The 12,782-nt window shown below is 37.2% G+C and overlaps 1 protein-coding gene across 1 annotated transcript; it reads right to left on the bottom strand.

Moving 5' to 3' along the window:
• Positions 1-11,096: 11,096 nt before the first annotated feature.
• LOC123424960 (acyl-[acyl-carrier-protein] desaturase 7, chloroplastic-like) lies at positions 11,097-12,463 on the bottom strand. The gene is made up of 2 exons (XM_045108642.1): positions 12,354-12,463; positions 11,097-12,239 (listed from the first exon to the last, which is right to left on the bottom strand). Exons 1-2 carry the CDS (start codon positions 12,461-12,463, stop codon positions 11,132-11,134), a joined length of 1,218 nt encoding a protein of 405 aa, XP_044964577.1. The 3' UTR covers positions 11,097-11,131.
• Between the last annotated feature and the right edge of the window lie 319 nt (positions 12,464-12,782).

Here is a 12,782-nt window from a genome sequence, read left to right as displayed (position 1 = left end):
AAACCGCAAACATATTTTGAATTGTGAACAAATTTAGAAACATGAAACAAATTTAAATTCGAGAACAAAAATATAAAATTGTTAAAATTTCCTATTAAACAGAAAACATTGTTCGAATTGTGATCAAATTTTGAAAAATGATAAAATTTCAAATTCGTGAACAAAACTATAAAATTGTGAACATTTCCCCTTAAACCACAAACATTTTTCGAATTGTGAACAAAATTAGAAATAGAAACAAATTTCAAATTAATGAAAAATTTATAAAACCACGAACATTTTTTAAATATGTGAATTTTTTGGAAACCACGAACATTTTTCAAATTGTGGAATTGTTTTGAAACATGAATATTTTTTCATTTGTGAACAAATATTGAAACTGTGAACATTTTTTGAATTGTGCGTAAATTTTAAAACAGTCAGTGTTTTTGAATTATGCATAAAATTGAACTTAGAAAAAAACGAAATAGAAGCAAAAGAAAATACAGAAAAAGGAAACATGGACATTTTTTAAATACGTGAACAAATATCAAAATTGAAAAATAGGATTTTCCCATTTTTGTTCGGCCGTTCGTGTTTCGGGAGTTCCTATTTAGCGCATTCTGTGGAAATTAGACGCCTCTTTGCACAGAGCGCGCGCAACTAGACCGGCCCGTTAGAATAGAACTCTTAACCATTGGCCGGGCGCAAATATTACGTAAAAGATAATCCGCGAAACTAACAAATTCCATCTCCAGACCTTCTGTTGAGGGATTCCATCACCAGTGTAGGGTTGTACTAACAAATGATTGCAGAAAATCCGTAGCGCCAAATCTAAAGAACAAACTACAGCAGTGTGACTGAACATTACTCATTGTTTTCAAATTTCAAACTACAAAAAAATTATTAAATTCCAATTTATTTTGGAAATACGATTTTTATTGAAAACCTGGAATGCATTTTGAATTCCAAAGATAAATTGGAAACTAAGAGCAAAAAAATCGTATTTTTATTCTTTTACCAAAATGAAAACAAAATTTTAAACATGGAAACATTTTTGAAAGTGCAAACAAAAAGTTGAAATCTTGAAGATAATCATAAGCATGAACATTTTTCTTAAGAAAATGTGCACAAATTTTGAAAACGATATCATTTCCTATAATTCTGGATATTTATTTGAAACACGAATATGTTTTTCAAAAATGTTAATATTCTTTGAAATTCCTGTACTTTTTGAATAACGAACATTTTTTGGAATTGTGAACACATTTTGAAAACGAGAACATTTATTGAAATTACAAACAATTTCTTGAAAAACGACTTCTGAAAAAAAGGAACAAAACTTGAAGTGCATTGTTTTTCAAAAGTATGAACATGATTTCCATAGTATGAACAATTTTGAAATTGTGTGAACATTTTTTGAATTCGCAAAGAAAATTTGGAAACATGTTTTTTATGAATTTGTGAAGACATTTGGAAAGCTGTAACATTTTTGGAAATTCCCGCATATTTCTCTAACTCCCAAAGAAAAACTGATAAATACTAACATTTTCAAACAATATTTGAAACCCCAAATTTTTTCCAAAAACACAAACAATTTTATAAATTTTGAAGAATTTTTTGAAACAGGAACAAAATTTGATACACTAAACTTTTATGAAACCCGAACACAACTTCAATTCCAAACATTGTTTTTTGAAATAGCGAACAAAATTATGAACCTCAAATATATCCGAAAACATGATTTTCTTTGGAAGTTTCAAAATACCAAACATTATTTCACATAGCGAACAAAAAATAAAAGTTTTGAAAAATATAACATGGAAAAAATTACAAAAAATACATTGTTTCAATATGAACATTTTTAAAATTCCAAACATTTTTGGAATTTGCGAGCTAATTTTGGAAATGTGAACAAAAGTTTGAACTTTTTGAACATTTTCCCGAACGTTATTTCAAAAATCACGAATATTTTTGGAATTTGTAATCAAAATTAGAAAAGGTGTAACAATTTTCAGGTTCTCAAACGTGAGAACATTTATTTGAAACCTAGAATTTGTTTTACAAAAATGAAACATATTTTCAGACGTGTGAACTTTTTATGAAAATCACAAACATTTTATTGAAGTATAAATAAAAATGAAAAAAACAGCAACATTTTTTTGAATATCCGAGATATGTTTTAAACCGAGAACAAAGTTAGAAAAGTCAAACATTTTTGCAAATAGGGCAAGAAATATCGAAAATCACGTACATTTTCGAAATTCGTAAAAGCAAGTGTTTGAAAAAGAAGAATGAACATTAGAAAATAAATGTAATAAAACTAAAATGGAAATAAAAGAACAAAAAAATGAGAAACTGAAAAAAATAAAGAAAAATAAAGGAAAAAAGAAAGTGTTTATGAATATTTATTTTTATACAAACTCATTTTTTGGATCTGCAAGCAAAAAAGGATACCATTTTTTTGGAAAGTCGAACAATCTTTGAAAATTTGGATCAAATTACAAAATAATGAGAGCAGAAATTAAGATTCCAAATATTTTTTTTAAAACATGAACAAAATTTGAAAATCTTATTTTTTGAATACACGAAAAATTGGAACAAAGTTTAAAATTCTAAACAAGGTTTGAAAAATGAAAACAAAATTTAACATTATGAACAAATTTGAAGAACAAAAAATAACATTACATACAGTTTTTGAAAACTTAAACAAACTTTGGTTTTTTTTTCAATTATTGAGGAAATTTCGAAATTCTAATCTTTATAAAATTTTAACTTTTTTATAAAATTCAAAAACAGGTACATTAACAGAATCTTAGATTTTTTTAAATGCAATCATTTTTGGAATTTCTAAAGAGTTTTTGGGAAGGAAAATAAAATTAAAAAAAAATGACACAGAAAAAACGAAAAAGGAAAAACAATAGAAAGCCAAAAGAACCCAAAAAATACACACAAAAACAACCGGTTTAGGAACCTACTTCGCAAAACTGGTTGCTCGCAGTGTATATATCCGGAAGTGGGCCAGCCAATATTGGCTGCTTGCATCACTGCTCTGTGCGATTGTCCGACACTTTGCCGCAACGAGCAGCAAATAAAGTTTTCCCGTGCTTCCCAACAGTCTGGTCATTACAGAAAGTTTGAGCATTCACCTGAATATTCTGGACCGATTGGTTTGACAGTGTGGCCATCTCTAGTTTTGGATTTTTCGAGAATTTATAGGCAAAAGAGGTAGGGCAAAGGAGCCATGTGGGGCCCACAAGCCTGCCAGGCGCGCCCCAGGCCGCGGCTAGGGGGCTTGTGGCCTCCCACAAGGTCTCCTGCCTTGGTTCTCAAGTCCCGTACATATCTTGTGTTATGGAAAAAATCACCGCTCAGGTTTTATTCCGTTTGGACTCCGTTTAATATTCTTCTCTGAAAAAGGTCAAAAACACGGAAAAAACAGAAACTGACACTTGGCACTGAGTTAATAGGTTAGTCCCAAAAATAGCATATTTATGCATATAAAACATTCAAAGTTGACATGATAGTAACATGGAACCATAAAAAATTATAGATACGTTGGAGACATATCAAGCATCCCCAAGCTTAACTCCTGCTCGTCCTCGAGTAAGGAAGTGATAAAGACCGAATTTTTAATGTGGAATGCTACCTAACATATTTGTTCTTTGTAACTTCTTTCTTGTGGCATGAATGTTCAGATCTGTAAGATTCAAAACAGTAGTTTACTATATACATGAAAACAATAATACTTCAAGCATACTAGCAAAGTAATCATGAACTTTTGAAATATCAAGGCCAAAGAAAGTTATCCCTACAAAATCATATAGTCTGGCTATGCTCCATCATCCCCACACAACGAATTTAAATCATGCACAACCCCGGTATTGGCCAAGTAATTGTTTTCGCACTCTTACTTTCTTAAACTTTTTCGACTCTCACGCAATACATGAGCGTGAGCCATGGATATAGCACTAAAGGTGGAATAGAGTGTGGTGGAGGTTGTGAGGCAAAAAGGAGGAGATGGTCACATCGACTCAGCGTATCAACGGGCTATGGAGATGCCCATCAATAGATATCAATGTGAATGAGTAGGGATTACCATGCAACGGATGCACTAGAGCTATAAGTGTGTGAAAGCTCAAAAAGAAAACTAGTGGGTGTGCATCCAACTTGCTTGCTCACGAATACCTAGGGCAATTTTGAGGAAGCCCATCACTGAAACATACAAGCCAAGTTATATAATGAAAATTCCCACTAGTACATGAAAGTGACGAAACGAGAGACTCTCTATCATGAAGAACATGGTGCTATTTTGAAGCACAAGTGTGGAAAAAGATAGTAGCATTGTGCCTTCTCTCTTTTTCTCTCATTTTTTTGTTTGGGCTCTTTGGCTCTTTTTTTTCATTTTTTGGTGGGCATCTTTGGCCTCTCTTTTTTCCTCACATGGCACAATGCTCTAATAATGATGATCATCACACTTTTATTTACTGACAACTCGATACTTAGAACAATTATGACTCTATATGAAATACCTCCGGCAGTGTAACGGGATGTGCAACGATCTAGCTTAGCGTATAACATTGAAATATCTCGCTAACTATCTTACGATCATGCAATGACAATATGAAAGTGACGGCACATGTCATGAGACGGAACAGTGGAAGTTGCATGGCAATATATCTCGGAATGACTATGAAAATGCCATAATAGGTAGGTACGGTGGCTATTTTGAGGAAGGTATATGGTGGGTTTGTGCACCGGCGAAAGTTGCGCGGAGCTAGAGAGGCTAGCAATCATGGAAGGGTGAGAGTGCGTATAATCCATGTACTCACATTAGTCATGAAGAACTCATATACTTATTGCGAAAGTTTTATTAGTAATCAAAACAAAGTGCTAAACGCATACTCTTGGGGAAGGGTTGGTAGGTGCTAACCATCGCGCGATCCCGACCGCCACATAAAGGATGACAATCAATAAATCAATTATGCTTTGATTTCCTAACATAGCGCTTCACCATACGTGCATGCTACGGGAATCACTAACTTCAACACAAGTATTTCTAGATTCACAACACCCTACTAACATAACTCTAATATTACCATATCCATAACTCAAAACTAATTATAAGGAATCAAACTTCTCTTACTAATCAATGCACATGAATATAGAAGTTTTTATTATATCCTCTTTGGATATGCCTATCATATTTAGGACTAATTTCATAGCACACGCCAATTACCAAGTTACTTAGAGAGAGCACTCTCAAAATATATAAGTGAAGATCGAGAGTTTTTGTTTCTTCAAAATACGACACCTCCGTGCTCTAAAAAGATTTAAGTGAAGCACTATAGCAAAGTTATCTAGCTCAAAAGATATAAGTGAAGCACATGCGAGCTAAATTGCCTAACTCAAAAGATATAAGTGAAGCTCATTGAGTATTCTAGCAAATTCACGATGAGTGCATGTCCCTCTCAAAAAGGTGTGCAGCAAGGATGAATGTGACAAAACAAAAAGCAAATACTCCTATAATACACGACGCTCCAAGCAAAACACATATCATGTGGTGAATAAAAATATAGCTCCAAGTAACGTTACCGATGGATTGAAGACGAAAGAGGGGATGCCTTCCCGGGGCATCCCAAAGCTTAGGCTTTTCGGTGTCCTTTAATTTGGCTTGGTATGACATGGCATCCCCAAGCTTAAGCTCTTTCCACTCTTTATTCCATTGTCCATGAGAACATCACCCAAAACTTGAAAACTTCACAACACAAAACTGAAACAGAAACTCGTGATATCATTAGCATAAGAAAACAAACCACCAACTCTTTAGGTACTGTAGTAAACTTGATTTCTATTTAGACTGATGTTATATTACTGTATTCTCACTTTTCCATGGCTATTACCCCCCGATACTATCCATAGTTTCATCAAAATAAGCAATCAACACAACAAAAACAGAATCTGTCAAAACCAGACCAGTCTGTAGTAATATGTATACTTCGTATACCTCTCGCATCCCAAAAATTCTGAAAATTATGACAATTAGGGAAATTTGCATATCAACCAGAAGCAAAAAGAATCAACTCAAAAGCTCTTTCTGGATAGGAATTAAAAATAATTTCATGAGCGCAAAGTTTCTGTCTTTTTCAGCATGATCAAACAAGCATCACCAAAACTAATCATAAAGGTTCTACTTGGCACAAACACTAAAAACATAAAAAACACAATCATAACATAATTATGATGGTGTGGACACAACAAAACAGAAAGTGAAAAGCAAAAATAAATTTATTCATTGGGTTGCCTCTCAACAAGCGCTTTTCTTTAAAGCCTTTTATCTAGGCATTGATAATTCAATGATGCTCACATAAAAGATAGCAATCGGACACGAAGAGAGCATCATGAAACATGTGACAAATATATCTAAGACTAACATACTTCCTATGCATAGGGATTTTGTGAGCAAACAATTTATGGGAACAAGAATTAACTAGCATAGGAAGGCAAAACAAGCATAACTTCAAAATGTTGAACACATAAAGAGGAAGCTTTATATTATTGCAATATGTGAAAGCATATGTTCCTCTCCCATAGTAATTTTTAGTAACATCATGAAGGAATCTTACAATATAACTATCACACAAAGCATTCTTTTCATGATCAATTATACCATATGGGTCATCACCAAAACTTGGGAAACAAAAAATATCATCTTCATCAAGCATAACATCCCCAAGCTTGTGGTTTTGCATATTATTAGCATCATAGATATTCAGAGAATTCATACTAACAACATGGCAATCATGTTTTTCATTCAAGCAGATATCATGAACCACTTTATAATTTTCTTCTTTCAACACTTCATCAAAATTTTCAGATTCATGATTTTCAAACAAAACTCCATAGAGATAGTCAAGTGCACTCAACTCACTAGCAAATTGTTCATCATAATTTGATCTTTTGAAAAGATTAGCAGGTGGATGAGAATCCATATCAATAGATTTTTAGCAAGCGAAGATGCAAGCAAATAGAAGGCACATGGCAACACAAGCAAACATAGCAACAAAAAGGCGAACAGAAGAAGAGCGAATAAAAAGGAAAATCTTTTTGGTATTTTCGGAAAATCGTTTTAGAATTGGGGGAGAGGAAATGAGAGGAAAAAGGCAAATAATGTAAATGCAAGAGATGAGTTTGCGATAGTTACTTGGATAAGCTTCACTTTGAATACTCACCGACAACGGCACCAGAAATTCTTCTTGCTACCTCTTGAGCTTGCGTTGGTTTTTCCCTTGAAGAGAAAAGGGTGATGCAGCACAGTAGCGATAAGTATTTCCCTCAATTTGAGAACCAAGGTATCAATCCAGTAGGAGTATCAAGATGAGGCACCAATGTACCTGCGCAAAAACAAACAAACTTGCACCCAACACTATAAACGGTTTTTTAATCCCTTCACGATTATTTGCAAGGTGAGATCTGAAGGTGAAAAGTGCAACAAAGTAAAATTGTAGATCTGAAAATATGATGTGAAGTAGACCCGGGGGCCATAGTGTTCACTAGAGGCTTCTCTCATGGTAGCAAGTATTACGGTGGGTGAATGAATTACTATCGAGCAATTGATAGAATCGCGCAAAGTCATGATGATATCTAAGGCAATGATAATACATATAGGCATCACGTCCAAGACAACTAGACCGATACTTTCTGCATCTACTACTATTACTCCACACATCGACCGCTATCCAGCATGCATCTAGTGTATTGAGTTCATAACAAACAGAGTAACGCCTTAAGCAAGATGACATGATGTAGAGGGATAGATTCATGCAATATGATATAAACCCCATCTTTTTACCCTTGATGACAACAACACGATGCGTGCCTCGCTACCCCTTCTATCACTAGGTGAGGACACCGCACGGTATGAACCCAAAACCAAGCACTTCTCCCATTGCAAGAATTATAGATCAAGTTGGCCAAACGAAACCCACAACTCGAAGAGAATTACAAGGATACGAAATCATGCATATAAGAGATCAGAGGAGACTCAAATAATATGCATAGATAATCTGATCATAAATCCACAATTCATCGGATCTCGACAAACACACCGCAAAAGAAGGTTACATCGGATAGATCTCCATGAAGATCATGGAGAACTTTGTATTGAAGATCCAAGAGAGAGAAAAAGCCATCTAGCTACTAGCTATGGACCCAAAGGTTTGTGGTGAACTACTCACGCATCATCGAAGAGGCAATGGTGTTGATGAAGAAGCCCTCCGTGTCCGAATCCCCCTCCGGCAGGGCACCAGAACGGTCCCAGATGGGATCTTGCGGAGACAGAAGCTTGCGGCGGCGGAAAAGTATTTTCGTGGCTCTCTCTGGTGGTTTTGGATTTTTAGAAAATTTATAGGTGAAAGAGGTAGGGCAAAGGAGCCACGTGGGGCCCACAAGCCTGCCAGGCGCGGCCCTCCTAGGCCACGGCTAGGGGGCTTGTGACCTCCCACAAGGTCTCCTGCCTTGGTTCTTAAGTCCCATGCGTATCTTCTGTTATTGAAAAAAATCATCCTGCAGGTTTTATTTCGTTTGGACTCCGTTTAATATTCTTCTCTTAAAAAGGTCAAAAACACGGAAAAAACAGAAACTGGCACTTGGCACTGAGTTAATAGGTTAGTCCCAAAAATAGCATATTTATGCATATAAAACATCCAAAGTTGACATGATAATAGCACGGAACCATAAAAAAATATAGATACGTTGGAGACGTATCACTCCATTCCTGTTTTATTTACTTTTACTATTTTTTTCTTTTGCTATATCACTATCTACCATTATTTGCTTTTATCCATACAACTAGCAAGGCGAGGGGATTACAACCACCCTTGCCAAGTTGGGTGCAAGCAATTATTTTGCTTGTGTGTACGTGCTTCTTATCTTGTTAGCGTGGAGATTCCTACTAGTTCGATTAAACCTTGGTTCTTAACTAAGGTAAATACTTTCTTCTGTTGTATTACATCACCATTCCTTTTCGGGGGAATCCATCAACTCCTACAGGAGTAGGAGTGCACAAGTTCAATTCAGATTAAATATTTGGGATTTTCAATTCATTATTGGCATCTCACTTAAGAAATGATTGAACAATAGGAAAGGTAAGTTGCTCTTTGTTGGAGGGTGACTATTTATGATCAATTATGTTCTTACAAATTCTCTACATGATCCTTTTTTCAACTTCCCAAAGCGGTATTGCAAATACTTGATGACTTCAGATCCAGATTCTTTTGGCAAAGAGAGACTGAACATAAAAAATATAGGCTAACCAAATGGAGTGTGGTGTGCGGAACGAAAGACGAGGAAGGTTTAGGCATTAATGATCTCCAGGTCAAGAATGATGCTCGTACATTTGAGTTAATAAAAACATCCTTTCCCATAAAAGAATAATAGAAATGGTACTTTGAAGTTATCTTAGTATTTTAAATATATATTTACGGTATGTTTTGTATGAATATTTTTTTAGGATATGTAATAACGCAATGACTATAGCTAGCATTCAACAAGTCATCAGAAACCCTCGTTGAAGAGTCTATAGTAATTGGGCCAGCCCATCTGCGCACCTGAAAGGAAAAAGAGAATGAGAAGTGGAAGAATGCAGGGATTGTTCCATGGTCTTTAGGAAGATAGACAGTCCTGCTAATTACTCCGCCCGCTTCCGTTAGTGATTAGTCATACGGGCGCGACCCGCGTGAGGCGATTCGAGCCAATTTCCTCCTTTTTTTCTTCTTTTGTTTATTTCCTTTTAAAATTTTGTTCCTTTTTCATTTTTTTGATTATTTTTTTCTTTCTTTCTTTTGGTTTTCATTCTATACTTCTGTATATCTCAACAAAAAAAACTCTAATACATGTTTTACACTTTTCCAATACAGATTTAACATTTTTAATACATGGTCAACATATTTTCCGTATATTTTACTTTTTCTTAATGCTTGATATTTTTAATACAAGATTGAAAGTTTTCGAATATATAGTAAAAAAATTCTATACACACTTTTGATTTTTCAAATGCTCGATCAACATTTTTCAAATACAAGATTACCATTTTTTAATAAATGGACAACATTTTTTATGCATATTTAATATTTTTCAAATGCTTGATTGATATATTTTATATGCAATGTTTTATATTTTTGAACACATGGTCAACCATTTTTGTAAGTACTTTTAATACCTCTCAAATGCTTGAGTGACCTTTTGATATACATGATCCAATTTTCCAACATTTTCGAAATACAGGGTCAATTTTTATATACACATTTAGCATTTTTCATATGCTTGATTGAATTTTTTCTAATGCTTGTTTAACAGTTTTTCAAATGCTTGATTACAATTTGTTATACATGATATAAAAGTATTCATTATTTTTTAATACATGATCAACATTGTTTGTATACACATTTACCATTTTTAAATATTTGATTAACATTTTTCAATCACTTGTAAACCATTTTTTTCAAATTCTTGATTAACATTTTCTAAATGCATGATCAAATTGTTTCGTCCACATTTTTTTGTATGCAATTTGTGTATGGGTTTTGCTACAGCTACATACGTATTTAGGTAAAGTTAGCGCATCGCTGATTTGTTGTCATTAGATTGGAAGAAAAAAATGGCGAGGGGCTGGAGAATTAGATTGTAAAGTTAAGTTGCAAAACCACGTTTCGTAGGTGTAGGATTATTGCTTGTGTATACATGATAAATATTTTCTTAGGACACATTTTCCTAATGCTTGATTAACATTTTTCAACTGTTTTTTCTAAAAGCTTGATTAATATTTTGTAAGTAAACCATCAAATTATTTCATTCACATTTTTTGTATACATTTCCGTATACATCATAAACATTTTCTCTATACACATTTAACAACAGTTTTTAGTTGTTTAATATTATTTCCAATTTTATATGTAGAGTGATTTGATAATATATTTATTTAGAATATTTCAGAAATATAAACAAAAAAAGATAAAACACAAAGATAAATAAAAATAAAAATCAGTTCTGTTGTTTCGACGTGCTTGTCCGGCCAACTCGCGCTACCAAGCGAGGGTTCCTACACTCTTGCTGAACGTAAGATATAGAGGCGTCCATGTAATACATATTTTGATTAGGCCATAGTGATTCTGACGGGCCTATCAAAGATCCAGCTAAACGAGGCAGATTTTATGGGCTGGGCTTTTTGAGCGCTGCGCTGGTGGGCCTTCTCCTCCAACATACGGATTTTTTGCGGCAGGGCGCACACGTAGTCCCGCGCACGCCTTCCCTCGTCGGAGAGTCCCGCCGCCGCCAACTCCTCCACTCCCCACTGCTTTATCAGGTGCTCCAAAATGCTACGGTAGTCGGAGGCGGTGTAAATGCCGGCCTGCTGGGCCACAGCCCCGTAGTGCGCGAAGAGGTCGCCGTCGCGGCCGTCGTTCATGAGGGACGCCGGCATGACGATCCGGCGGCGCATCATGTAGGCCAGCGCGCGCACGGCGCCGTCCGGGTCGACCTCGAACAGCTTCCCCACGATTCTCGTGTAGGCCAGCTCGTGCCGCTTCTCGTCGGCGGCGATGGCGCCGCATATGCGCGCGAGCGCCAGGTCGCCGTGCTCCTTCGCGCGACGAGCCATGTTGCCGTGGGAGATGGAGGTGGCGCGCTCCTGGAAGGCGACGTAGATGAAGCCGTGGTAGGGGCTCCGCGCGGCCTTGAGGACCATGCCGGAGTTGATGAGGTTGTGGATGGTCCTCTCGACCTGCGGCATGTCGACGCGGCCGGAGAGGAAGAGGTACCTATTGAGCACGTCGCCGTGCCGGTTCTCCTCGGCGGACCAGCCTCTGGTCCAGCGCGCCCATGCGGTGCCGCTGGAGCCTGTGAGATCATGCACGGCCTCGAAGCGGTTCGCCATGCTCTGGTAACTCGGGAGCGCCTCCTCCGTCACCATGTTGCCCACGAGGCACACCAGGTGCGCGTCGGGCAGGCAGGCCGCGCGGGCGCGGATGTCGCAGCATGCCGCGTGGAAGCCGTCGGCGCCCAGCGACGCCGGGTCCGGCAGCAAGTCCGACGGCTGCCACGCCACCTCCGCGGGCTTAAGGAGCGGCACCACGTTCGCCTCCGCCCAAGGCTCCAGCTGGTCGAACACCTCTAGCTTCGCCGGCTCCAGGTACGCAAGCCACTCGTCGTCAGTGCCCCCCTCCTCGAGCTTAACCGCACCGGCGGCGCTCCGGCCAGTGCGCCTGCGTAGAATTCAGCGAGCGAAAGGTCAGTTGAATTGCATGCATTTACATACTATCGAATTATTCATCCATGTGTTACCCTGAAGTAGTAGTAGAACATCTGTATGTACGTACAGGTAGGTGATGCTGGTCACCGGCTGGAGAGCTGTATCATTCCTTGTTCTTGTCGTCCATGTCCTTGCCGCCGGTCGACAAGGTTGTTTGAGGAGCAATAAAGCCGCCATATCGCACTCAATTTTAAAAGGAGTATACCTTCTCTTGGGTGGTAGTACATTTTTTTTGGGGGGAGCGTGGTCAGTACATATTTATAGAGCAGCTAGTTGAGAGTGGTTTTTCTAGCTGTTCGGGTTTCTATCGGATAAGCGGATGCCACACAATAAAGCGATGAGATTAGTGCAGTATTCAACGGTCAATATGTGTAGAGTGTTGTGTACGGAAATGTAACCCATGTGTATGTATGTACATGTTACCTATCATTAAATTCAACATAGTGGTGTTAGCTGGGGAATCAGATATTGTCTACTCCCTCCATTCCTAAATATA

The sequence above is a fragment of the Hordeum vulgare genome, chromosome 2H, assembly GCF_904849725.1.
Source record: "Hordeum vulgare subsp. vulgare chromosome 2H, MorexV3_pseudomolecules_assembly, whole genome shotgun sequence".
In the NCBI taxonomy this organism is placed as follows: domain Eukaryota; kingdom Viridiplantae; phylum Streptophyta; class Magnoliopsida; order Poales; family Poaceae; genus Hordeum; species Hordeum vulgare.
Note: the sequence above shows the minus strand (reverse complement) of the source record. Positions and strands in the feature narration are given on the sequence as shown.

Bases quoted from the DNA above. Each gene is read 5' to 3' on its own strand.
- LOC123424960 (XM_045108642.1), bottom strand. From the start codon at position 12,463: ATGGCGGCTTTATTGCTCCTCAAACAACCTTGTCGACCGGCGGCAAGG. The intron at 12,240-12,353 runs GTACGTACATAC...AATTCTACGCAG, and splicing joins GTGACCAGCATCACCTACCT to GCGCACTGGCCGGAGCGCCG.